The 27734-nt window shown below is 37.3% G+C and overlaps 3 protein-coding genes and 3 pseudogenes across 10 annotated transcripts; 4 read left to right on the top strand and 2 right to left on the bottom strand.

Moving 5' to 3' along the window:
* The first annotated feature begins 203 nt into the window (after window positions 1-203).
* On the top strand, window positions 204-3979 carry LOC104699321 (NADH--cytochrome b5 reductase 1-like; annotated as a pseudogene). Its single transcript, XR_015559829.1, has 8 exons — window positions 204-459; window positions 554-644; window positions 739-816; window positions 2958-3053; window positions 3139-3227; window positions 3366-3431; window positions 3551-3637; window positions 3734-3979. The product of XR_015559829.1 is annotated as an NADH--cytochrome b5 reductase 1-like (transcript).
* Window positions 3980-3994: 15 nt separating this feature from the next.
* On the top strand, window positions 3995-5493 carry LOC104792753 (putative receptor-like protein kinase At2g39360 pseudogene; annotated as a pseudogene).
* Window positions 5494-9916: 4423 nt separating this feature from the next.
* LOC104699320 (putative F-box protein At3g17500) lies at window positions 9917-10984 on the bottom strand. The gene has a single exon (XM_010414640.2). It carries the CDS (start codon window positions 10958-10960, stop codon window positions 9917-9919), a length of 1044 nt encoding a protein of 347 aa, XP_010412942.1. The 5' UTR covers window positions 10961-10984.
* Window positions 10985-13904: 2920 nt separating this feature from the next.
* LOC104792751 (ABC transporter G family member 1 pseudogene) lies at window positions 13905-16837 on the top strand (annotated as a pseudogene). The gene has a single exon (XR_015559828.1). The product of XR_015559828.1 is annotated as an ABC transporter G family member 1 pseudogene (transcript).
* On the bottom strand, window positions 16788-23487 carry LOC104792752 (SAC3 family protein A). Its single transcript, XM_010518971.3, is given in 15 exon segments — window positions 16788-17231; window positions 17338-17567; window positions 17663-17796; window positions 18061-18191; window positions 18772-18831; window positions 18971-19111; window positions 19183-19665; window positions 19752-19920; window positions 20041-20138; window positions 20337-20438; window positions 20519-20938; window positions 21190-22062; window positions 22065-22262; window positions 22866-22939; window positions 23055-23487. Coding segments are annotated over 14 exon segments (3192 nt in total). The 5' UTR covers window positions 22923-22939; window positions 23055-23487; the 3' UTR covers window positions 16788-17135.
* A 1609-nt stretch (window positions 23488-25096) lies between these two features.
* On the top strand, window positions 25097-27566 carry JAL23 (jacalin-related lectin 23). Of its 6 annotated transcripts, none has more exons than XM_087453900.1 (5): window positions 25097-25178; window positions 25491-25707; window positions 25923-26396; window positions 26560-26694; window positions 27088-27566. In XM_087453900.1, exons 2-5 carry the CDS (start codon window positions 25507-25509, stop codon window positions 27340-27342), a joined length of 1065 nt encoding a protein of 354 aa, XP_087310026.1. In that variant the 5' UTR covers window positions 25097-25178; window positions 25491-25506; the 3' UTR covers window positions 27343-27566. The 6 variants fall into 6 exon arrangements, with proteins under 6 accessions (XP_087310026.1, XP_087310024.1, XP_087310025.1 ...); XM_087453898.1 differs by having other exon boundaries at window positions 26560-27015; XM_087453899.1 differs by having other exon boundaries at window positions 26557-26694.
* The last annotated feature ends 168 nt before the right edge of the window (window positions 27567-27734 follow it).

Here is a 27734-nt window from a genome sequence, read left to right as displayed (position 1 = left end):
TTCTCTTTTCTTTAACCAAATTGTAATTGGGTAAGATACGAAATTTAGTTGGTTCGGGAGGAGCGACCCAACAAAAGAGTGGTTGGGTCGGTAAATAACTCATATCATCACGGGTTAAGAAGTCTTTTACCGACTTTCTCAAGAAAAATGAGAAAAAGAAGAAGTAATTCGGGTTTATAAACAAGTAAAGTAAGTGGTAATGTATACGAGAATTGCAATAAGGGCACACGAGAACCAAAAAAAAAAAAAAAAATCGTTTCTTTATGTGGGTTTCTCCTTGAAGATTTTTGAGTAAAATCGTTGTGTTTTTTTTTTTGGATAGTGTGCTTGGATCCGGAGAATTTCAAGGAGTTCAAGCTTACCGATAAAAAACCACTCAGTCACAATGCCGCCAATTTCACTTTTCAATACTCCTACCTCTGTCTTGGGTCTTCCCATTGGACAGCCTCTCATTTGCGGGTTTGGCTATGAACATGCTCATTTGTAGACTGTAGCTTTAGATTTTGTGTGTTTAGAGTGTTTTTGATGGATGTTTTGTTGACTTTCTCAATAGTGTACTGAATGCTCAAGGAGAATATGTTACTAGGCCATACACCCCAATAACACTAGATTCAGACCTTGGGCGTTTTCAACTTGTGGTTAAGGTATATATATGCTTCAAAACACTTCTCAACTTCACTTGGTTTTTGATTTGTTTGTTCTCTCTCTTTAACTTAATCCTTAAATGCTGCCAACTAGATGTATCCTCAAGGAATGATGTCTCAACATTTCGAGGAGATGTGTATTGGAGACCATCTTGCAGTAAAGGGACCTAAGGTACCTTTAATTTTCATATGTTTGTGCTTACCTTTGAATATCAAGTGGCCCAGAAGTTTCTTCACTAAACACTCCTTGCTTTGGAGAGCTTGCATCCCATAACCATTCCAAATCCTGTTATTGATACATCCATGTTCAGCAGTAGAATTCTCTCTTGATACTCTTCCTTGTGATTGTTCTTAAAACTCTCCAAGTTAAGAAACCTTTCTTTCTTGTTATGTTTCTCTCTGAAGATCCTGAACAAATGACCAGATATAGTCTTCAAGTCCTTTATAGTCCTGTCCAGCTTCTCCCACATACGACATAATCATCTTCATCATCCAGTTCTTATAACCCACCACATTAGCCTTTCCAGACATTCCAACGCCCCAAACAATATGCCGTATAAGTAGAAATGCGCTTAGATGACGGGAAATATTCAACAAAGCATCCTCTTTTTGAAGGCTACTGCACACTAGGTATATTCCTCCAGCAAAATCATATCTGCTTGTAACTCTTAACAGAAACATCATCTCACACACATAGTTTCTGTCCTTTATCTCCTCATTTGTTTTCTTCTCCTCCCCTGTGCTTGATCTCTGTTGATTTATGAGGTTTCTTCCTTCCCTTCAATCTGAAAATCTGGTCAACAATCACTCTCATTTTGTAAAAAGGTAAGAACGTCATAACCTTCTTCTTGTGCTTCTGTCTAAACATGTGTCTCTTTCTGCTAAGCCAACTCATCATCTCTTTAGTTGTTTTGACTCCTACTATCCATTATCACTTGATGCATTTGTTTTTCCTGCTTCTCTAAATACGCCACAACCCAGCTTATCAACCCTATTATGTCAGTCATTTCGCCAACTGTCATGTAAGTCACGTCAAGGCTCTGCGATCCTCTCACTGTCCCCATTCTTTCACGTATGAACATGTTCAATCTTCGAAGCCAAATTAGCTTTGTCCAGTCTAGCTTCACAGTTTTTCACTTGACCCTATGTGGCTTGGTATAGTCTATCTTCCTCTCTTCCTCAACATGTTCTCCTTTTCAAGACTCTTTCTTACACCATTCCTTCTTCAAAACTGTTAGATATCTCAACGACAGCTTTTCATACACCAATTGATGAACATATAGGTAGTGCCTGATACCCTTGCTCGCATACTCCATCTTCATCATGTTTTTCCTCTGTTGTAACAGCCACAACAACCTTTTGTTGAACGTTTGGTGGTGCATCTTCATCTTGAAACGTGTCTTCTTGTTCCCCATCTCAACCAAATATTTCAACAGACCACAGTTCCACTATCTTGCAACAATTTTCAGCATCACTCTTTCATATTTCACACATCCCTCTGCCATTCCATATGGGTTATAGTTATTTGAATGATTCTTCCATCGCTTCTTCTTTTTCTTTCTCCTGATTCTATTATCTCACCTAAACCTTTTGTCGAACATCTGTCAGGCATGATTTGGTACAGCCGCTTGTTCCTTGTGGCTTTGTTGTCCCTCTAGACCATGTGAGAAACGAGGTTTCAAGTTGCCATTAAGACTCTCAAATCTTACAGGCTTTAGAGGCTTCTTCCATCCCTTCTTCTTCTTCTTCTTCGTGTTCCCTTTCCCTCTAACAGTTGGTAGACCGTTTCACTTTTGTTGGCCTCTCTCTGTTTTTCTTCCTCATGTGCGTGCGTCTCTCCATTCTTTATGTCAGCAAACCCACTTTTATTCTCCTCACAGTCAGAGGCTACCTTTTCCGTCTTCTCACCACTTGAATTTGGGGTTTCTAACTGTTCTTCAGTGAGTCACAAGGAGATATTTCTCAAGCCTATCTAGACAGCTTGACCATCTGCTCACCTTAGAGTTAAATTCATCACTCTGCGTGTAAACAGCCACAATGCTCTCTTTTCCTTTGCTGAATCGTTGAAGCAGACCAATCTTGATCTCATCCCAGCTAATGAACGCAGCCTGTGACTCCTGGAACCACAATGCTCTCTTTTCCTTTGTTCTCTCACTAAACCTTTGTTACGCTGATGGACAAGATCTGCCTCTTGGCTTATGTCGAGATACTTAAGTAAAACATGATCTGCTCTCTTCTATCAGGATCACACTTGTTAGTATTTACTTTTCTTGGATCTCAAATTTTTGTTGTTTTATCACCTTTTATTGTCAGGGTAGTGTTTACTCAAGTAAATTCAAGTATCGACCTGGTCAGTTTAGGGAAATTGGAATGATTGCTGGAGGTTCAGGCATTACCCCTTTGTTCCAGGTATGTCTGATTACATTTGCTTTTACTGTTGTTTTTGAGGCCAATGTGTATGTTTGAAAACGCAATTTATTTCTTATTTGTGAAGGTCGCTAGAGCAATTCTAGAAACCCAACAGACATGACAAATGTGCACCTCATTTACGCCAATGTCACACAGGAAGATATTCTCTTGAAGGTATAAGCTTCTCACCTTTCTCACCTGCTCATCACCTTTCTCACCTGCTCATTCGTATGCTTCAAGACCAAGTTTTGTGTTTTCATATACTATTTCAAACACTAAATGTTATGTGAATTAATACTTTTCTATTTCCAGGACGAATTGGAGGGTCTTACCAACACATACCCAGATCGATTCAAAATCTACTATGTCTTGAACCAGGTTAGCAAGGAAATGCAACTCTATTTGCGTTCATCTAATGTAATTACATAAAGAATACTCTTCTTGATTCCTTTTGCTCGCTCTTGGTGGTTTGGTTCATCTTCTGTGACCATGATTAGCCTCCGGAAACATGGGATGGTGGTGTAGGATTTGTATCACAGGAAATGATTGAGGCTCAGTGCCCTGCACCAGCACCTGATATTCGGGTAAACCTTCCTCTGTCAAAACTGCAAAATATGTCACTGTTTGAAACAAAATCAATGAATACTAAAGAGAATGAAACATTCGGTTTTATGTTGCAGATCCTAAGATGCGGGCCACCGCAAATGAACATGTCTATGGCTGCAAAGCTTGAAGCTCTGGGATACTCTCCCCAAATGCAGTTCCAGTTCTACTGATTATTCCAATCTGATCATTGGGATACTCTACAATTAATATTGATGTATCCAAACTCTGTTGCAAACCGAAAGTTGTTAGACAAATCTCTACCATTAATATTGATGTATCCAAACTCTGTTGCAAAACCGAAATTTGTTCTTCTTTAACAACTGAGAAGGCTAAAATCTTATAACCAAGACGCTGAAAGGGAAGATTCAAGCCTCCAAATCTCTCGGTTGTTAAATCGAAACATAGCAGTAGTAAAAAGTCTTCGATGACTTATGCTTTTGATGCTGTTTCCCTTGATGGCTCTTCGCGTAACAAGAGTTCGAATCCGAATATCGGATTGATGATAGCTGGATTAGCTGCAGCTTTGTGTATTGCTTTACTGTTTTGGCGGTGCATTAGGAAAAGAAGGAGAAGAAATAGAGAAATGCAGACTGTTCATTCTAGAGGAGATGAGCAGATTAAGAAGAATGAAACAGGTGAGAGCTTGATTTTTTCGAGCTCAAAGATTGGTCATAGATACCCTTTGGCTCTAATCAAGGAAGCAAATGATGATTTCAATGAAAGCTTAGTGGTTGGGGTAGGTGGGTTTGGTAAAGTTTATAAAGGAGTCTTGAAGGACAAGACTGAGATAGCTGTGAAACGTGGAGCTCCTCAGTCTAGACAAGGTTTAGCTGAATTTAAGACAGAAGTTGAAATGCTTACTCAGTTTAGACATACCCATTTGGTTTCTTTAATCGGGTATTGCGATGAGAGTAGTGAAATGATCATTGTCTATGAGTATATGGAGAAGGGAACGCTTAAAGATCATCTCTATGACTCAAATGATAACCCTAGATTGAGTTGGAGACAGAGGCTTGAGATATGTGTTGGTGCAGCTAGAGGGCTTCATTATCTCCAAACAGGTTCGACAATAGCAATCAGACACCGTGATGTGAAATCAGCTAACATTCTCTTGGATGAGAATTTTATGGCCAAAGTTGCGGATTTTGGATTGTCTAAGACAGGTCCTGATCTTGATCATCAGACATATGTGAGTACCGCTGTCAAAGGAAGCTTTGGTTATCTAGATCCAGAGTACTTAACCAGACAACAATTGACTGAGAAATCCGATGTTTACTCCTTTGGTGTGGTGATGCTTGAAGTACTATGTGGGAGACCAGTCATTGATCCATCGCTTCCAAGAGAGAAAGTGAACTTGATAGAGTGGGCGATGAAGTTGGTGAAGAAAGGGAAAATGGAAGAGATTATAGACCCTTTTCTTGATGGGAAAGTGAAGCTTGAAGAGATGAAGAAGTACAGTGATTTAACAGAGAAGTGTTTGGCACAAAACGGGATTGAGAGACCAACAATGGGAGATTTGTTGTGGAACCTAGAGTTCATGCTTCAGGTCCAAGCAAAAGATGAGAAAGCGGCAATGGTGGTGGATGATAAGCCAGAGGCAAGTGTTGTGGGCTCAACTGTGCAGTTCAGTGTAAATGGAGTGGGGGATATTGCAGGTGTCTCAATGAGCAAAGTTTTTGCGCAAATGGTTAGAGAAGAAACACGATAAAAGATTTGACCAAAAGAAGAGTATCTTCATCACTATAGTGTTATTTGTACAGAAGGGAGAAGGAGGGAACACACAATACTGTTTTATACATTGTACAATATTAAAGTGTTGTTGTTTTTTCTAATCGAGATATATTGAGCATCTTTGTTTTACTTTCTATAATTTAAAATTCACTATAAGAACAAAAAATAAGATCAATTAAAAAAATTTCTAATTATAAAGAGAAAACTGAGTTGCAAGAACTTACGTTCTATTTTTAACCAAGTAATCTCTTTACTTTAACCAATGTGTGTCCTTTGCCTCTAGATTGAATTTGAACCAACTTTGGAAGTTGGAACATAGTTAGCTAATAGCTGCTCGAATAAAAAAAGGCTTGCATTCAAATGCACCGACATTGAGATATCCGTAGTCATGATCCTTTGTCGATGAATAAACTTACATCACACGTAAACATATGGTTCATTCGTTCACATGTAACATGGTTTTTTGGTTGAATAAATTTTCATTTTAGAAAAGAAAAAAAAAACTTACGGTCAAATCCACTACCAAGAACAAGAACTTAGTCCACGACAAGACCAAGTTTCTTTGGCTCTGGACTGTGAACTTAACCATATTTGGCACCAAATTTTGTCAAAAAATTCCAGTCAATTGTTTTTTCATTGGATCTTTATTTATTTATCAAATTATGTTTTTTTTTTCCTGAAAGATTGAAGGAAATGTCTAAGAACGCTAAGGGGTGATAGGTCCGTTTGATGCATGACAATTCAACAATCAGATGAATGCCTAGTTAGACAGTTGATACGGTTTTTAAATTGATGATGGATTTGAAGGGCAGTCGAACAAGGATTTCTTCCACTAGATCAGGAACTAGGTCAATCATCGGATTTTTTTTTTTTGTTTGTTTCTTCTTCAGCAAGTCTGCAACTATAAGTTTTAAATTTAACTCATCAATTCTTTTTGTTATATTATATACTTTTATGCGTTATTCCCATCTTTCGACCTAATTAACAAGTATGGTAATCAATAAACTTTTTCGTAATAAGGATATTTCGGTAAAGAGTTTGGCTTAGCATAGGTTGATTTCATTCATCCAGGCAATGATATAGCTAGTAGTGCCTTTGCTTGCACGGCACAATAGAGGGAGACTCTTTTTGGGAACATGTTATATGTTCACCAACTTCCTATTAAATACGTATTATAAATTATTTGAGTTATAAAAAAAAAAAAGTATTTGAGTTATATATATGAGAATACTGAAATTGCAAATTCTAAAATCTTAGAAGAAAATCGATGGAAAAGGTAAAGTGTAATAAATCTATAAAGTTGGATTTGTTTTGCTTAACGTACGTATTATAGAGTATATACGTAATATGTGTAGTTAGTTCCGTAGACCACATTGTAGTTACTTATATATAATAGAGCTATGAGATTATAAAATTAAATGGTGAAAGAAGCTTATATTTGTGATATTTACCTTTGAATAGCATGAGAAGTTGAGCTTTGTGGTTTTCAGATGATAAAAGCTAATAGTGACAAAAAGTGGATTTCTGAAATTTACGATTGTTGAGATACATCACACATATAAGCTTATTTATATATATATATATATATATATATAAATTATCTGTTTTTAAAAGATACTAAAACTATATGCTTTAAAGATATATAAACTATAAAATTAATTTAGTATATACATATATATATATATTTTAAGATAAACTAATAATTGTAATTTTTTTTAAGTTACTTTATAAACCTACAAAATATTATATAAGTCCATGTGATTTCACAAAATCATATGTTTAAAAAACTTAGAGATGCATCTCTCATAAACACATAAATTAAAGAAACAATTGCATTAAAATGGTTAAAAAAATATTTATGTAGTACACAAAATGTACATACGATGCCACTTATATTTTACTATGACGCTACTTACCTATCCCTCAAGGTAAATTGAAATTCACGTTTCTTTATGAACATGCTCATTTGTAGACTGTAGGTTTAGATTTTGTGTTTTAGAGGATTTTGATGGATGTTGTGATGAATATGGTTGTGAAGAAACTTGGCTTATATGGAAAGCTTATAATTAATTTATGTCAAAAAAAAAAAAGAAGATTAAGAAGCTTACATTGAGTCCACATATGTGGAAGGTTCATCTTCATATCAGCCTTTACAGCTCTCAAATAGGCTCTGCGAGTCTCTTCCGCCACACATTGGCGTATTATGCCAAGGTTCAAAAAATATGTTTGGCACACCATGCAGAGTGGCAGAGTAATAGAATTTAAAACAGGACTTGCACACTTGGTGTCAACAGTCTGTGGTAACAAGAGGGTGAATGGCAAAGCAATGCTCACACCAAGTCAGAGATTGCTATAAAAGAGAGAGAGAGAGTAATGCTCAGCTCTGATTCTACCGGTACCACCAAAAATTGATTTGGTCACACAAAACTGCATACATTAAAGACAAGAAAGATAAACTTACATGAACGGCAGCATTGAGATTCAACAGCAAAGGACGAGCCACATGATGAGTGGCAAGACTGAGTCTCTCGTAGCCTGGTCAATGAGAGATAAGGAGCTTCGCATCCCAACGATAATGAAGGAGGATGTATCCACAAATGCTGTCAACTAGATGTATCCACAAAGAATGATGTCTCATCATTTCGGGGAGATGCTTGTTGGAGACCATCTTGCCGTAAAGAGACCTAAGAGCACCTCCATCACTTATATTTGAGGAGTGTCTACAAAATTTCTATAATTAATTCTAATATTATTTAATTGTAAGTGTCTTAAGAGTATCAAAATATGTCTTAAATCTCTACTTGAAGACATTTTTGTTCATTTTTGGACACTCTTAAACAATCTAAAAACACTTTGAATTAAATAATATTAAAACTAATTATAAAAAAGTAAGTATACACTCACAAAAAAAAAAATAACCAATGGAGATGGTCTAAGGTACATTCAATTAAAATGTTTGTGCTTAGCTGATCAAACATATGTTAGTATTTACTTTTCTTGAGTCTCAAACTTTTGTTGTTTTTATTACCTTTTTTATTTGTAAGGTAGGTTCAAGTATCGACCTGTTCAGTTTAGGGAACTTGGAATGCTTGCTGGAGGTTCAGGCATCACCCCTATGTTCCAGGTATTTCTGATTACATTTGCGTTTAATGTTGTTTTCGAAACCAATGTATCTGTTTGAAAACGCATTTTATTTCGTATTTGTGAAGGTCGCTAGAGCAATTCTAGAAAACCCAACAGACAAGACAAATGTGCACCTCATTTACGCCAATATCACATACGAAGACATTCTCTTAAAGGTATAACCCTTCTCACCAGTTGATTCTTATGCTTCGAGAGGCGACTTGGTTAAGAGATTGTGTCTTAACTGAGTGAGAGTTGTATTTGTGTTGGAAAGCTTCATAAACCATTGTCCGTTTTTTTTGTTTTTTAAACAAACAAACCATTGTCCGTTATGAGTTTGTTATTCCAATCGAAGTATTAATTGACTGGTTTACGAATTGGTTAGACGTGCGGTTAACATATACCGTTTTGGTACTCGGCTTGTGTGAGTGGTAGACATACTGACATGACCCTGCCCTGTTTGTTTTGGTATGTTGCTACAAAAGATTATTGAAATATATTTGGTAGAATGATTTAACGAATTTATAATTTTTAAAGGCAGCCTTTACAAGTCGGATTTTTCTTTTCCAAATCTTTTTTTTTAAAATATATAATGCTTTATGATTTTTTTAGTAGATTTCATGAAGTTGGCAGTACCTCAAGTTTTTACATGCAGAAATACAAATTTATTTTCTCTATTTTCTATCCTCATCTTTGTAAAGTTTTTTCCTTCGCCGTCATCTACTCATCACTCATGCTATACTAGTAACCAGAATTTGTCACTTATTTCCGAGTGAAATAAAGATTTTCGAGAATTTGTCACATATTTCCGATCTTTCTTCTACCCGGAATTTTACATGCTTTTTTTTTTTTGTAAACCGAATTTGACATGCTTTCTTATAGATACTACCTGCAGGTTAAATTTGAACCAACCTTGGAACATAACTGCTGGAAAAGAGGTTCGCATCCATATCCTCCAAAATTGAGATTTCCATAGTGATGATCCTCTCCAAAAATGTATACTTGTTCTTTGTCCCAACAAACGTCGACTTTATTCTCTTTGTCGATAAAGAAACTTACATTACATCACACGTAAACCTATGGTCATAATAAGTGTTTAATTCCACTGCCAACACCTTGCTCCATGACAAGATCTTGGTCTGATCAATCTTATCATTGGTCGTCACCCAAATCATTACCATGCATTGATGATCAAACCGACAATGGGGTTCTGATAAATATATTAATATATGATTCTAACACCAACTATATATATGAACAAAGAGAATCAGATAAATTTAAATTCATGATTTAATTGTTAAAAAAAAAACAAAGGAGCTAGATGAAAAGTGACAGCAGAAGAAAGTTAAAGAAAAAAAAAGATAAATGATATGCGCAAGAAATTACGTTCTGTTTTTACTAAGTTAATTCTTTCTATTTAGGTTGAATTTGAACCAACCTTGGAACATAGCTTCTCCGAATCCATTAGAATGGATGCATTGGTAGCGATGATCCTCCCCTAAAGTGTGAACAGTTCCTCTGTCCCAACATACGGCGACTTTCCTCTCTTGGTCGATGAAGAAACTTACATCACACGTAAACTTACGCTTATCATAAGTGTTCAAATCCACTGCCAAAAACTTGGTCCACGCCAAGACTTTGGTCTGATCAATCTTATCATTGCTAGTCACCCAAATTTCCACCTTTGTTGTATCCAAACTTTGTTGCAAAGTCGAAAGCTGCTCGTCTCTAACAACTGATAGAGCCAAAGTTTCATAGCCAAGACGCTGAAGTGGAAGATTTAGACGTCCAAATGTCTCTGTTGTGAAATCAAAACTTAGTAGTAAAAAGTCTTTGACTTGTGAAGCAATCCAATAAGTATTCCCCTGTAAAGACACCCCACGAGATTTTATCATGCAGCCGAGAATGACGTCATCAAGAGACCTCCATGAATCAGAGTTGAACTCATAGATATATAACTCTGGTTTTGGATTATCAAAAATACTCAAGACTTTGTAGCTATCGCACAAGTCTTTATGGTATCCAAGGGAAAAGATGCCTCTCGTGTATTGAATATGATACATAAGTTCGATCCACCTGGATTTCCCCGAACACGGGTTCCAAACCCCAAGCTTGTTATTTTCCATGGTTCGTAACAACAATAAACCGTCGCAGTAAAACATATCAGATATAACGTTAGGATAGCTGATACCACAATGTAATGTTTTGAATTCAAGCCCGTCAAAGTTGTTATCTCCATCCAAATAAAAGTTGAATAAATTAACACATGAAAACGCCATCACGACCACTTCCCTTGCTGCTTTGTGGAAACGTTGTTTTATGAATCCTCGATCTTTGAATAAAGCGTTCCACAGTTTGCAAGTAAATCGCAACTCTCTTAGAGACTCGTACGGAATCCTAGAGAGTATACTCTCCAACAGATCACGTGGAAGATCTGTCATAGCCATTATTGTTCGTTTTCTCTTCTGATTTCTCAAAGGAAGCCAATAAGTGCGACTGCTGCTGATTGTAAAATAAAGTAAAATTAGGGTTATGTATTGTTATAAGTTTAGCCGTTTCAAACAAAAAATAAAAGTCCAAAAAGAGAACACATTATATTTGTTTTATTTATTTATGGGTAACTCTAATCAACAGGCCCCGTGATTTTAACGTGGCCCAAATTAGTTGGAAGTTAATTTTTCTTCTAATAAGAATGTTTTAGTTGAAAGTTGATATGATCCAAATTTAATACTAAGATACTTTAGTAAAAAATCTTAACAAATATTTTAAAAGGTAGCTGCTAGTGTGGACCAAAATCAATTTAAAGTTGGCTACGCTCTTCCAAGTTTTGTTGAAACAATAATAGAAATGAACTTTCCCGTCCTTTGATCGTGGCGGCAAGAAGGGAAATGTAGTTAGAAGTTAGTAAGCAAAAAAAGTCAACATAAAATTTAATCACCTAAAAGTCAAAATGAAATTGGAAATGTAAGCATTCCCTACATCACATTTAATGCTTACACATGTTAACCACTAACACCGTCCGCTTAGGATTAGATTTCTAGAAGGTGGGTGTATGATAGTGAGTTACGAATAAAATTGATTTTGATAAGAGAAGTGGTATGTGATTTGCATGATGATGAGGAGTTTGTGATTAGTATGTGTATCAATTAATTTTCCAACAAATCAATTTGGTAGCAAGTTTTGAAAAATGTCCATTCTTTTCCCAAAAACTTTGTCGGATGAAGTTGATTTTGTTGTGGCTAATAAACTAAAGTAATGATAATGGTGAGTGACTGAGTGGCCACATTCTCTTATAGAAGAACAATCGCACGTTATTTTTATTCTTAGAAGCGTTGATATATTTTTCTATAATGCTTTATTCAAAATCTTTTAAACTTTTGGCTAAATGATATTTGATGTTTCCAACGCTGATATATGTTATATGTATTTTCTAGTAGATTTTTGTTTGTTCTTTAGTATGGACATGAGTATGTGCATTCCATAGAAAGTAAGATTATATATATGGGCCACAAGAGAAAGAGATGGCATTGAGATCAAAGAGTCACACGTACCAAATCGAATGCATAGGATCTTCTCCCAAGTTTCGTCGTGCATGGACAAGCTACTAGAGAGCATTAACACAACAAGAGCTTTCCCGATAATATCTTCACATATAAATTACCTAATATATTGGTGACATATTTGACTTTCATCACCACATGCATCGCAATAAATATGAAGCCATCTTCTTTTACAATAAAAATAAACGAAGTCATCTTATTGACCCATCTCAATATATTTTATGCTACATGTTTTTTTTTATACTGAATGAATTTTGGGTTGAAATCTCAAATATCTGCAGTTTAATATCGCTTAAAGATAATCTACATTAGCTACCAAAAAGCTTGTCAAAAGAAAAAAGCTAACAAATTAAAAATCATAGCGAATGGATAAATATTTTAATTTTATATAACCTTAAACAATTTTACTAGTAACTCTTTAGACTTCCAAAATATATATTCATAAAATGTTAAAATGGGCTACCGCCCATGTGCCTATAAGATAGTTTTTCAGCGATTACATATATACTATTTAATAGAAACCACATGACAGCTTCGCCCATAATTGCAAAACCTACTTTGGTATAGTTAGAAAGTATAAAACACAGAAACATGAATTTCAAAATAGATTATCAAATAAAAAATGATCTTCAAAATAGCATTAAAAATAAATATCACATCATATACCAAAAGTTCCAGTAATTAAACCGGTATAGAATAGTCCTATATACAAAAGAAAGAACCTAGAACATGGCACAACCACTCGACGATATTGAAAGCTCAGACAAAATTTTCATTCGAATAGGCTTATAGTTAACTAACTAGTTCGTCCGGAGCTAGGGTGTTGCAATAAATGATTGCTACAATATTGTTATGCTTGCAGTTGCCTATCAACATAAGTGTGCACACATACGTAATGTAGACATGCGTCAAGCGTGTCCATATTATATAAGCTATGACTTAATCTATAAGTTTTTTTGGATGCCTAATCTCTTGTCATATAACAAAGACTCATAAACCGACTCGGCTAAGAAAATATATTAACAACTACGTTCTGAATTTAAGTTCATTATTCTTAGTCTTACTATAGTTAACCATCTGAATATAGAAAGTTTTTAGAGTTCGAAGACTTAATTTAACATAATAAGGGCTTAAAATCCCAAATTTTTTGGTTACAAAGCATTGACTCGAACCTTAGTATACAGTATCTTATTTTAGATAACTTGAATCGAACATTGCATGTGCGTGTTGAAGATTTTCCCGGCATTGTGTTAGGTATTTAATTACGTTCTAGGATTTTTAATTAAGTTCGGCAAGTGAAGCTAAGCTAGCCCTGTAGCCATTTATTGTGGACCGACTTTGAAATAGACCAATATAAAACATCAGTCTACATCCCTAGATCCTTGAGTATATACTAATACTATTTCACATGTAGTACAACCCATTTACAAGTAGGCATCAATATTGCATGACTTTTTTTTTTTTTTTATAGATAATATTTTCGCTTTCTAACTACCTCATCAATCATCTAAATCAAGCTTTGACTACCATAGTAGAAAATTTGTCGTTTTCGCTTTCTTTAAATTGCTTTTAACCTAATGCAGTCGGAGAATACTATTTTACACACAAAAAGGCACATCTTAGATTCTTCTAACTAGGTGTTACCTCTATATCATAATAATGAACTTGAAAGCTCTTCTTTACAGAGGTGGACACAGAGGAAGACGTAACTGGAATTTAAGTTGATCAATTTTACATTATAAAAAGAACTCGAACATTCAGTCAAAATATATAATCAAGTATGAAAAAAACTAGAATAATAACCATTAATGAAGGGGCCGGAGCTATGGGAAACACACACGAAAGTCTTCGTCCCATGCCTATGTTAGATGAACGAACACCCTTTACCTAATTGGCTAATTACAAGTCAATAAAACCCATTTCGCCACGTGGCATTGCCCACCGTTTTTTTTGTTCTCGTTACCAAAAAAAAAAGAAAGAAGAAAAGAACGTATTTGGTAATTCCACTTTGGTTTTAATAGGTCGACTCTTCACCTTCCCCCTTATTAAATAAACAATAAATCAAAAACGCATTTACATCCAAACAGTCAAAATATAAACCTAACATACCTTTCCCATGCAACTCAGCGAGACTTTCTTATTTAATTTTAGCATAGCCTTCGGTGTCTTCACACATACAAACACGTCTCTTCATGCGCTAGAACCTCTATATAAGTATATAGTAAGATAACAGACTGAGGCATACATATCCAACCAAAGTCCCATAAACTAAAAAAGCAAACACACTACTTCTGTCTCTTCTTCTTTATCTTTGAGAGTGAGGGAGAAAGTTATGAGTGTGTGTTTAAGGTAGTTTATTTGTTGATCAATTATTAAACACTTTTAACTCCATTTTTGTTACTATGGCTCGTATTGTAGCAGCTGATGATGATGATTCCATGGAGCTCAACGCCATCTCCTCTGTTCACGATTCCACTTTAGGACAACTTCTGAAGAACGTCAGTGACGTAAGGAAAATGGACATCGGAGACGAGACTCCAGTTCACGAGTCTTTCAACCAAGACTACGACGATGGTTACATGCGTACTGTTCCATTCGTTCTCTCTTTCGACAATCTCACTTACAGTGTCTCCGTTCGTCGAAAACTAGAGTTCCGTAACCTCTTTCCACGGGGAAATACAGAGGATCCAGAGATAGCTCAAACGGTGATGCCAAATACTAAAACCCTTCTCAACAACATATCCGGTGAAACTCGAGATGGAGAGATCATGGCCGTTCTTGGAGCTAGCGGCTCGGGGAAATCAACACTGATCGATGCATTAGCTAACCGTATAGCTAAAGGAAGCTTGAAAGGAACAGTGAAGCTAAACGGAGAAACACTTCAATCCCGAATGCTCAAAGTCATCTCAGCCTATGTAATGCAAGATGATCTTCTCTTCCCTATGCTAACCGTAGAAGAAACACTAATGTTCGCTGCTGAGTTTCGTCTCCCGAGGAGTTTACCTAAATCAAAGAAGAAGCTTCGTGTGCAAGCTTTGATTGATCAGTTAGGTATCAGAAACGCAGCTAAAACCATCATCGGAGACGAAGGTCACCGTGGGATCTCCGGGGGTGAAAGGAGACGAGTATCAATCGGAATTGATATAATCCATGATCCGATACTTCTCTTCCTCGATGAACCAACCTCTGGTTTGGACTCAACGAGTGCGTTCATGGTTGTTAAAGTGTTGAAGAGGATTGCTCAGAGTGGCAGTATCGTGATTATGTCGATTCATCAACCGAGTCATCGAGTTCTCAGTTTGCTTGACCGGTTAATCTTCTTATCCCGTGGTCACACCGTGTACAGCGGATCTCCGGCGAGTCTTCCGCGTTTTTTCTCCGAGTTCGGGAGTCCGATACCGGAGAACGAGAATCGAACCGAGTTCGCCTTAGATCTCATCCGTGAGCTTGAAGGATCAGCCGGAGGAACAAGAGGATTAGTCGAATTCAACAAAAAATGGCAAGAGATGAAGAAACAGAACAATCGTCAACCGCCGTTGACTCCTCCTTCGTCACCGTACCCAAATCTAACACTGAAGGAAGCAATCGCCGCTAGTATTAGCAGAGGAAAGCTAGTTTCCGGCGGCGAATCCGTCGCTAACGGCGGAACAACCGCTACCTCCACAACAACCCTAGCTGTTCCTGAATTCGCGAATCCGATGTGGATCGAAATCAAAACTCTCTCGAAACGATCAATGCTTAATTCTAGAAGACAACCTGAGCTATTCGGAATCAGAGTCGCCTCCGTCGTTATTACCGGATTCATCCTCGCCACCGTGTTCTGGCGGCTAGACAATTCTCCAAAAGGAGTTCAAGAGCGGTTAGGATTCTTCGCCTTCGCGATGTCTACAATGTTCTACACTTGCGCCGATGCGTTACCAGTTTTTCTCCAGGAACGTTACATCTTCATGAGGGAAACCGCTTACAACGCTTACCGGAGATCCTCCTACGTTCTCTCTCACGCCATCGTCTCTATCCCGTCGCTCATCTTCCTCTCCCTTGCTTTCGCGGCGACGACGTATTGGGCTGTAGGCTTGGGAGGAGGCCCAATGGGCCTTTTGTTTTACTGTTTGATCATTTTAGCGTCGTTCTGGTCAGGAAGCTCCTTTGTCACGTTTCTATCAGGTGTGGTTCCGAGTGTGATGTTGGGTTACATAATCGTCGTCGCTATTTTAGCTTACTTCTTGCTGTTCAGTGGATTCTTCATCAACAGAAACCGTATCCCTGATTACTGGATTTGGTTTCATTACCTGTCTTTGGTGAAATACCCCTACGAAGCGGTTTTACAGAACGAGTTCTCTGATGCGACCAAGTGTTTCGTGAGAGGAGTTCAGATTTTCGACAATACGCCATTAGGGGAATTACCAGAAGTGATGAAGCTGAATCTGCTTGGTTCAGTGAGCAAGTCGCTCGGGGTGACGATATCGAGCACGACTTGTTTGACCACTGGTGCTGATATACTGAAGAATCAAGGTGTTGTTCAGCTGAGTAAATGGAATTGCTTGCTCGTCACAGTTGCTTTCGGGTTCTTTTTTAGGATTTTGTTTTACTTCACTTTGTTACTTGGTAGCAAGAACAAGCGGAGGTGAAAACAAATAGAAGAGGGAAGGGAAAAAATGCTAAAAGACCCAAATCAAAACATACTTGTATTTTCTGTTTGTAATTCCTTGAATTGTTTTAATGAAAATTGTTTTTTTTCATATATATAAAGGTATGTTTCCTGGATACCCTTATCTCAAAAAGTATAAAGAAAGAATAGGGACTTCCATATTCACAAAAACGAATTACAAACACATTTAGCTTCTGTTCCAAAAGTTTCCTACTACAACTATGAAGTATTATAAACCTAAAAGTATCATACCTGAAATTGTGTGTGGGGCTGAGGATGTTGATGAAGCCAGAGAGCCTTGGAATTATCTTCATTGTTCTCCTTTCAGACCAAAAGTTATGATGAACTTCATTTTAGCATTATTGCTTCTTCTTTTTACTCCCATCAGACTACATCAAACATTAAATTTTTTCATCATGTACGTGTAAAAAAGTCATTGACATCTAGATTTCGATCTCCATGAGCAACTGCGTCTTCGGGTTCTGGCATGAAGAGACTCGTTGATGACGCCTGCACAAGGAATAACACAAAACCACTCCTCAATCCATATCTTGAGAATCATAATGAACTTCAAGTCTTATAATAAAGGATATGGCAAATCCAAAAGAAGACTTACCTTGGTATCAAGCAGTATATCTCCGTTACTGTCAGTAATGAGGTTAGCACCATGGGTTTTTAGCCATTCTAAACACTCCTCCGAACCAGTGGTCTCCTTTTCATCAGTACCTTCACTTGCAGCACCAGTAAAGCCCAACACTTGGACTATGTATGAAACCGGGATTGTAGGCCGACAACTCCGAGACATAAAAGTCACAGCCTTGTAACGCATCTTCTCCACATAGAGATCTGTAAACATAACATTTTCATCATATCCTTACATATCTAGCCATTCAATTGTTTAAACGTATCAAAAGAGTTTTCCTATGTAATATGTCTCCTACCCATGAGGCAACTATTCATGTTTGGTGCAGTCTTGTAGAGTCTGAAGAACATAACATAATTTCCTGATGTTACAGCTGCCCGAACTGAAAGAGCATGTCTAACTGCTTCATCCTTCTTAGCTTCTTCGGATAATCTACGGAACAGAGATCACAAAAATACTCAATCTCATGCACACACACCCAATTCAAAGGAGTAACCTCTTTGCACTGGTAGGAAGAGATGTTACAAAACCTAAACTATCAGATAGGTAGCGTGAACATATATAATTCCAATACTATTCCCAGGTGGTCACTCAAAACCATATTTTGATCTTTCTACGAAACTTTAATTTATCAAAATTTCTCATCACGCATCATGCTTAAACGGAGCCCAGAGATGGATATTTATACGTACTAACCTGGACATAGATGATAACAATTCTCGGTTGTTGTTAGAGTGTAGGGTAATATATAGTAGACTGTACGCAGCAAACTCCAGAGAGCATCCTTCTATACCTTCCGCATAAAGAGTCTTTAACTGCGACAGGCACTGTAACATAAAATATAAACCAATTCAGCAACACTAAAAAATACCTGAGATTAAAATAGACTCCTCAGGAATATGCAACAGATGTATTCTACAAGACTTGGTGGAACAGTATCATTATATTGCAGAATTTATGCAAACCAAAGTCGTAGTCCATAGTAACAAGCCATCAGAAATATGCGTCAACTTGCCTACCATTATGTCCATAGCATCTTCCACAATTTTATCAACGTTTACTATATTGATTTTAGAACCTAGAGGCATAACTCGAAACCCAAAATTTTCTACTTGTTAAACTATAGTTGCCAGCTGTTTCCAAACCCACTTCACTCTGAGGTCTTGCATGACATGTTGCTTATTTATTATTTGACAGTGAGACACCAGTGAAATTTTCGCAGATGTTGGTATATTTTAAATTAGGAAAAAAAGGACAAGTTTTTTAATACCGATTTGATCTACACACTCTGAATGCTTATAGGTTGGTACTCTTTAAATTAGGAAAAACAGAAGTTTTTCAATATCCATTTTGATCTAGACATTGACGATTACTATTCAAAAATATGAAGTGTGCTAGTGTACCAACCTGATTATACTCAGGTAAATCCCCAGCCTCCAAAGCCAATCTAGCATGTGTTTCATAAACCTGAAATAGACATTGAACATGTAAACATTATACATATGCTAATTGGGTGACAGGTCCTGTAACTACGATAAAACCCTCCACCAGAAAATGGATCCTACAAGCAAGAACACTCAATATCATTCTGAACTCAATAATATACCTTAGCTGTTAAGTGATTGTGTATCCGTTGTACTGTGAGATCTTGGCGAATAGACTTTAGCTGATCGCATTTATAAAGATAATTTTTTTGAGAATCCTGAACCATTAACAGAGCTTTTTCCAGCACATCCTCTGGTCTTACCTGAAAATAAGTCAAAGAAAAATCAGCCAGGGTGTCGAAAAGATTACGAGGTTTAAGATAGTGATATTTACAGTGGCAGGATCCGGTGCAGAGGTAAGGCGGAGATAACGTTTCTCAATTTCCTGGCAAGTTCCTTTAACTGTTAGTGCATCCCAGTCAATGTCTTCCACAGCTCTGCTGCCACTTTCATCAAAAGTTTTACTAAGCCTCAAGGCAGTGGCTCTTCTAGAATGCAAATTTCCAACATTTGCATTCTTGGGTTTCGGAAGATCATTCCCTCGGTTGTGCCCTTGAACTCTTTCAAAACGCTTGGAACGACTATCACGTCGCTTCTTTTCCTCGGCAGAACTAGCAAGTGCCACTGCACTGGAATAGTAAGGTGTCAAATCCTTGTCACTATCACTAGATGCCTCGTCATCAATGGCCGTAGCTGCACCACCAGAAAACCGCTGTCGCTTGACAGACCGCTGGAAATTTTTTTTTGCAGAATTTTGCCCAGAATAAGTGGGCTTGAAGCCAATGGCAGCATCCACCTTTTGAAAAATCTCAGAGTTCTGCAAAATTTCTTATCAGAACCAAATTCTAACAGCTAAATACACATTCACCAATAGCATCATATAATAAGAAGAGAAAGGTTAACCTTTTTGTTATTTTCATTTTGGTGATTCCAAGCTCCAAATTTAACAGCACCACTGAAAGTTGAAGCTGGCTTGACAAACGGTTTTTCTTCCAGTAACGGCTCCCATCTACTTTTGGGTCGTCTTGTTGGGCTCTTATTTTGTAACGAAGATATAACAGTGGAGCTCGACCTGCATTGCAGTGTAAATCTTAGCAGAAAATAGAAAGTAAATGCTCCAACCATATACTAGGGAAGAACGAAAGTTATAGATCAAGCAGACAGGAGATGAGAGAGGAAATAAGGGCCATACCCAGTGTTAGTCACATTTGTGTTCAGGACAGTTGAAAGAGGCTCAGTATCCCAGTCCCGAGTATAAAGAGTGTCATCAGCCTTCGCAATGGTGATGATCTAGAAATACAAAAATAAGCATCAACATGCAAAGCAACCAAAAATTAACATGGTATTCTACTATACATTTACACGGAAGTAAGTTAATTCAAATACGCAATAATATTAAGATGAGCACAGAGAGTGTCTGAAAAAGAAACATTTATCCTGCTACAAAATTCTAACAACTGAGCGTTCACAATTCCTACAAACATTTACCTCCCTCAGGGCAGCCTGACACGACGCCTTTTCTTTATCATCTTTGCAGCGAGCAAGTGCCCTCTCAACATACCCACGAAGCGATTTCGGGAAGTTTCTAGGCTACACACCAATTTACAATGGCCAACAATTATATCTACTTCACTTGCTAGGTAATCAACAATAGAAAAAAGGAATCTTACCTCAGGCATAGCAGTGGCATGGTCTTTCGACTTTGGCATTGAAACACTAACATATGCAGGTGTTTGGGCTGCACCTGCCGCTGAACTATCTTTATCCATTTTGGTAAAACCTGATGGCAAGTTTGAAGCAATTCTAGGGTTAGTTGGAATCTGTACTTTGCTTACCCTTTGTGTATCTACTGACGGTGTTGTCTGAGTAGGCTGGTGATAGCCTAACGGTGCCTGGTGAAAGGAAGACTGGGAGTTCATTTCTTGAGGATATGTAGCTCTCTGATGACCCTGAAAGGGGGTCTCATATAAGGGTTTCATCTCCAGAGGACTCTGGTAGTGATTTTGAGGAGGAACATGATGATGAGCTTGCAGAATTTGTGTTTGATGCACCCAGTAAGGATCATTAGAGGTACTAACAGCTCCACCAGGCTGTGAGAATGATAAAAGAAAGCAATAAGAGATTACGTCTAAACTGTTTTCACATAAAATTCAAGAATTAATTCTATGGAGTATTGCTTAGTTGCTAACAGGTCAGTTACTATCACTCTTTTACCAACTTCAAAATTCATAAGGAGATAACACACATTTATCAATAAGCTGCAAGCAGAAATTTTTTATGAATGCAAATAAACTTAGTGACGCAAATTTGGTATACTCCCTCATGAAAGTAAAATCTAAACCTGCTGAGAAGGTGGTTGGGATGCGCCAGTTTCCGGCCCCCAGTGTTGGACATAAGACGGAGCAGGCTGACTATTTGAAGCAGGCATTTCATTAGTAACACCTGTAACTGGAAAGCTCTGACTATATGCACTTGTGGCAGACAACTTTTCTGTGCCCGGGGCACAGGGGACTTCTGTTTGGCTGTAATATTCTGACCATTGTTGGTAGTTCTGTTGATGATGTACAGGTGTTGCGGTTGCAATAGTAGAGCTAGGTGTGTTAGCAGCATCAGGAGTATAATTTTGATAAGGGTTTGAGGTATAGTTTCCCTGATTCGAAGCAGGAGTCTGGTTGCTGTAATTTGAAGCAGGAGTCTGGTTGCTATAGTTGGAAGCAGGAGTCTGGTTGCTATAGTTGGAAGCAGGAGTCTGATTGCTATAGTTGGAAGCAGGAGTCTGATTGCTATAGTTTGAAGCAGGAGTCTGATTGCTATAGTTTGAAGCAGGAGTCTGATTGCTATAGTTTGAAGCAGGAGTCTGATTGCTGTAATTTGTACTTGGGTAACTTCCAGCCGTTTGGTTGTTATAATTTGTACTCTGGTAACCTCCAGCAGTCTGATAATCAGCAGGATTGTAGTAAGTTCCTGAATAACTTGCAGTCCCAGCATAAGATCCTGGATTCTGAAATGAGGAAAGAGGCTGAGGAGCACCTGTGTTTTGATACGCCCCTACAGGCTGAGGATATGACTGGCTAGGTTGCTGTTGATAGGCGCTGTAGTAATTGGAATATCCCGTGTTTGAATAGTTGTGTGGGTCAGAAGAGGTCTGGTATGGCGTATATCCACTATAATCTTGTGCCACATTTGCAGTTGCAGACGTCGATGAGCTAGTAAGGACGCAGTATTCGGTATCTCTTGAACATTGCTTGTGGCAGGCCCCGTTGGCTGTGGATAGTAATAGTCTGAATTTAAATAGTTCCCATTATCCACAGCCTGATGTTCAGCAGAATGTCCTGTCCATGGGGCACTGTCAGACCCAGTTGAGTATTGATATGAATATTTATGTACTTGGCTTCCATCAACACCATATCGATTCTGCATCAGAGAAAAAACCATTAGTAGTGGCAAAAGGTCTGGGAATCCTCATCTTTATTACAATAAAGATACAACAAAAAAAAGCCAAAGAGTGAAAAGAAATATAGACAAACAACAAACAGATATTTTCATCTCTAATCAAGGCTATATATACGCTAAAAAGCCTTCCACAGTCTCAAGTCAATCAGAAAGAACCTTAAACATTACACCTTCAAACGTTCATGCATAAGTGATCAACAACAGCCAAGTGTCTTAACCAAACCTAAGAATTGATATAGCAAAAAGTACTTAACAGTTTACATCTTTGAGATGTTTTTAGAAAGGTAAATTACTAGAGAAAACCATAAGGCTCCAAGGCATTGGTAAAAAATACTATTCTTAAGGAGAAGAATGAAATTTCTGAAGTTCACACACACCAGGTCTAAAATCAAAAATCACTTTCTTCTTCTACTGCATAAACATACTGAATATGCAAAATTCCTCTAAACATTTACAAAGGTGCACTAACAAACATATATAACTTGCTATAAAGATCAACATAATTTACCCATCAAAGACAGCAAAATCAATTGGTTCAAGACGGAACAAAAGATTGTTAATTACCTCAATGGAATTAGGGTCTATTGGTGCTACGGCCTGAGTGTTCCCTCCTTGATTCATCCTATATCATCAACCTCCTGCATAAGCATAACACATACTATCGAACTCACTTTCGAATACACATTAAAAAAAAAAAAAAAAAACTCATCGAAAAGCCCTAAATAGCAAAACAAAGCAGCAAATAATTTGTACCAGTGACGCTCCAATTTGTGTATTCTTCTCGTTCGTGTAGAGACCAATGAAGAATCGAATTGAAGATTAGTATAGTAAAGCAATGATTTGAGATCAACAAAAAACCAAAAACAAGGTAACACAAAAAGGAAACGAATAGAACAGAACCAAAGTAGAAAAGAAAAACACAAAACAAAGAAGAAGGCAAATATTATTATATATATAAAATCTATAGGGAAACAACAAAAAGAGCTGTTGTCACAAATCTATCGGAGATTACAGAACACGGGAGAAAAATCTGGCCGAAGAGGAGGAGGAGGAGAAACAATTTTGTTGTGCCGGAGGAGACGAACAAGATTGTCAATTTTTTTTGTACGGTATTACTTGCGTCGACGGGTCGGGTCGATCCGTGTCGAGTCTGTCCGGGTCGGTTTTATGTAAAGCCTTTTTAATTGGGCCCATATTTCGTCTACACATGTAAGTTATTAAAAGCATTTTTTTGTAGCAAAGTACAATATCACCTCAAAAGAGTCAATTAGAATTAGAAAGAAAATTGTTTAAATGAGTAATTTGATACGATTTTACTCTAGGACGCGCTAGCTTATCCGTTTTACCATTCTACGATCAAAAGACTAAAACTATAGAAAAGAAGATAAATTCCTCCTTTAACACATGACTTATCATCATTGACTATTTTAAAAGATCCTTTATGAAAAGAATTAAGACAATAGTGAAAATGTTTGGAGAGTAATTGTATGAGAATCAATGTCACTGACGAACAGATCATCACAATCAAGGACTTGAAATCCTTGAGAATCAATGTCCTTTATTATTTTATGTGAAAATCTTGGAACATCATCTTTTGTAATAGAAAGAGTAACTAAGAAGGATTTTGTTGAGTCGAGCCCCCATCACTCTCAAATTCCCCCTTACCATGAAAGAAATGGGATATGGTGCACTCCCTTCCTCCTCACTCCTCAGTTTACCCATTAATATTTTTTGTATGATACAAAAAGTAACGTTACCCATTAATTTTTGTAGACTACACAAAGTAAAAGATTGGTGGCATCACCCATGCACTTATTGACTCGTACAAATACAGGATAAATGTTTATATGGTTAGGACTTGGGACTTAATTAAGTCATTTTTTTTGTCTCTCGCCATCATAAACTTTGTATTCTTTGCATTAATTTCATTAAGTTATATATTTGAGAATAGGCCACAAATGTTACCATGGTATTGGTGTCTTATCAATAACAGATCAAGCTTTGCAAAAAAAAATATGAAGCTATTAATTAAGTACGTTCATATCGTTTTCCGGAGTTTTTTTTTTTTTTTTTTTGTCGTTTGATAGAACCCAAATAATGTTTAAGACAAAGAGCAAAATATAAAAATTATTTTCAGGATTTTTGAAGACTCAAAATGGATGTATCATGTACTTATTATTGTTTCGGATGTTTGCACTTGAGGTGGTGAAGGAGGACGTAGCTATAGGACGACAATGTAAATATTTAATCTTATTATAAAAAAAAAACATAAAAACAAAATGCTACAGTGCAAATCGTTTTAGGGTGTGAATGGTTGCAGTGGTTGGGACGGACAAATTCTTCTGCAGACTGAACCGCTTTTTATTTACCATTCAACAAATGTAGTCTGCAGTGGTGCGATCTAAATAAAGCAGAGACAAGACCGTAGCGGACCAACTGCGGACCGTTTTTACATACAAATAGAGTTGGTTCGCAGCGGTCTGTAGTCTACCTTAAAAATGGAGTGGTCCAGACCGCAGATGGATTTGACCGCCCTGACCGCAATTACCATTTAAACCCTAAGACTTTTATCGGAATGAGCGTGTACATTGCATTCTCTCGTGACATATTGGAATCACTCATTTCTTTTAGGCTAACCTTGAACAGTAAAATGCTTTCTTTCCTATATACATATGTTTTCATAAAGTAAAAGGAAAAGAAAAGAAAAAAGAGTACTCTCGTCAATCAGGAGTTAGTTACAACTTACAAGAATAACTAAAATTATTGGAATCAACAAAAACGTGTTTCCAAAGGGTGTCAATAAATACGCATAGTTCAACACATTCATCTATCAATTGCTCCTTTCATTCTCACTCATCGGAGATCAATAATTTACTGGTACGTACTCTCTTCTATCTCTCTCAAGTTTTGCTTTGTTTATAACAACTACAAAATTAGTTTTAAGTTATTAATATAGGTACCCATCAGTTGATTTTATTATAATTATATTAGATTGATCAACATCACAGAATAAATAGCTAGGTATACCCATCAGTTGATTGCTCTATATGTTATTCTTGGATCATTTTGGTGTGTCTTGTTCTGTATTTGAATAGGGTAGTGTACCAGCAATCACAGACACATTATAAAACTTGAAAATACATACTTTATTGGGTTTTGATAATTTAGTAGTCTGTTTTCATTTTACAGTATTTGAAGATTCAAAATGGCCATACTCTACCGGAGGTTGGCACTCTACGGTGGCGAAGGAGGGCGTGAATGGGACGACGATGTGTACGAGGGTGTAAGAAAAGTGTACGTAGGTCAAGATATCAATCGTATCACCTACGTCAAATTCGAGTATGTGAAGGAAGACGGCCAAGTAGTAACAAGTGAATATGGGAAAATAGCTCAACAACCCAAAGAGGTTCTCCCACTGCATTTACTCTCTCCATATATTATTTTACATTCTTAATTTTTTTTACATCAATTTGTATACAACTCTCACAACAACAATATGACAAACCACTACAAGCTCGGTTAATTAAAAAGTTTCATTTCTTCGTATATAAAGTTTCTTGATTTGGTTATAACTGTTAATTTCTTGACTGAATAAATGATTTTAATTTTCATTATAAGCAGTTTGTGCTTCAATATCCGGACGAACACATCATAGCAGTGGAAGGAAACTACCGCGGAGTGGCTCTATGTGCCACGGAGGTGATCACAAACCTCGTCTTCAAGACCTCAAAGGGTAGAAAGTCTCCATTGTTTGGTCCAAACTTGCTTGGAATTACCACCGGTACAAAGTTTGATATTGAGGACGGGGGAAAGAAGATCGTAGGATTTCATGGACGATCGGGTAATGCTCTCGACGCTCTTGGAGTTTACTTTGTACATGGCTCTCTAACCACGCCGTCGTCTCCGCCTGTTTACAAGCTGGATGCACGAGGTGGTCCAGGGGGGCGTGTTTGGGATGATGGATCTTACGGCGGCGTTAAAACGTTGAGCATTGGTCAAGATAATTCTCGTATCACTTATTTAGAGTTCGAGTACGAGAAAGATGGTAAGTTAGAGACACGTCAACATGGGGTGAAAGGAAAAACACCATTGAAGGTAATATTTCTACGTACTGTTTGTTAATTAATTATTCAATATATCTTAGAAAAAGGTTATAGTATGAAGTTCCACAAAACCGGTTTATATTCTTGTAGATATATATACATGAATTTTTTATTTATTGCGACATAAATATTCTTAAATTTTGATTTTGTAGCAGTTTGAGCTTAACCCGGATGAATACATCAAATCGGTGGAAGCAACCTATGATAAGCCGGACATTTTCCGCAATATCGTCATTACATCGCTTACGTTCGAAACATCAAAGGGGACAACGTTATTCACAGGGTATAAGGTGGGTAAGAAGTTTAAGCTAGCGCAAAAGGGTCGCAGGCTTGTAGGGTTCCATGGAAAGGAAGGTTCAGCTATTGATGCTCTTGGAGCATACTTTGCACCTGTTCCTACTCCGATTCCTATGATTGCGGCCAAGAAACTACCAGCAATAGGCGGCAATGGAGGAGTTGCATGGGATGATGGTGTCTACGATGGTGTGAGGAGGATACTTGTAGGACAAGGAAACGATGGTGTAGCCTTTGTCAAGTTTGAGTACAGTAAGGGCAAAGACCTTGTACCCGGAGATGACCATGGAAAGAAGACATTACTTGGAGCTGAAGAGGTCATCTTTAAAGACAACAATATGTTTAATTATTTGTTTCACTTATCCTTGTCTAGTTTTGTATCTTTGCAGTTTGAGCTTGAAGATGGTGAATATCTCACGGCCATAGATGGCTACTACGATAAGATTTACGGAGTCGAAGCACCAATGATTATCTGTCTTCAGTTTAAGACGAACAAAAGGGAGTCAACTCCGTTCGGAATGGATTCAGGGGAGAAGTTCTCGCTCGGGGAAGAAGGCCACAAGATCGTTGGAATCCATGGACAAGCTAGCGATGTTGTTCACAGCATCGGAGTCACTGTGGTGCCTGTCACCACCACCAAGTGAAAAGCCTTCTATTATATAAGTAGTAAACCAGCCAGTGTAATCTCGATACTAAATAAAACGTCTAATAAGGATTAATGGAGTCACTGTGGTGCCTGTCACCACCACCAAGTGAAAAGCCTTCTACTATATAAGTAGTAAACCAGCCAGTGTAAATCTCTTTACTTTGCTACTTTCATGTGTTTGTAAGCTCCCCACTGATGTGTGAATGAAGTATTTCACCTCTCTTTTTGCTTCTTGTAATTAACATCTCAATTCTCAAAGACACATACACAAATGTCAAAAAAATTGGTTTCTCATTGTTGTCTTCGTCAAACCCCATATCACTAAAATGGTCATACAAGAAGTGATTATGCCATATGTTCACCAATTGACTTGAAAAGTTAGTCACCAAC

The sequence above is a fragment of the Camelina sativa genome, chromosome 6 (genome assembly GCF_030686135.1).
Source record: "Camelina sativa cultivar CO46 ecotype springtype chromosome 6, ASM3068613v1".
NCBI lineage: Eukaryota > Viridiplantae > Streptophyta > Magnoliopsida > Brassicales > Brassicaceae > Camelina > Camelina sativa.
The sequence above is the reverse complement of the archived record's forward strand: the minus strand, read 5'-3'. Positions and strand labels throughout refer to the sequence as shown.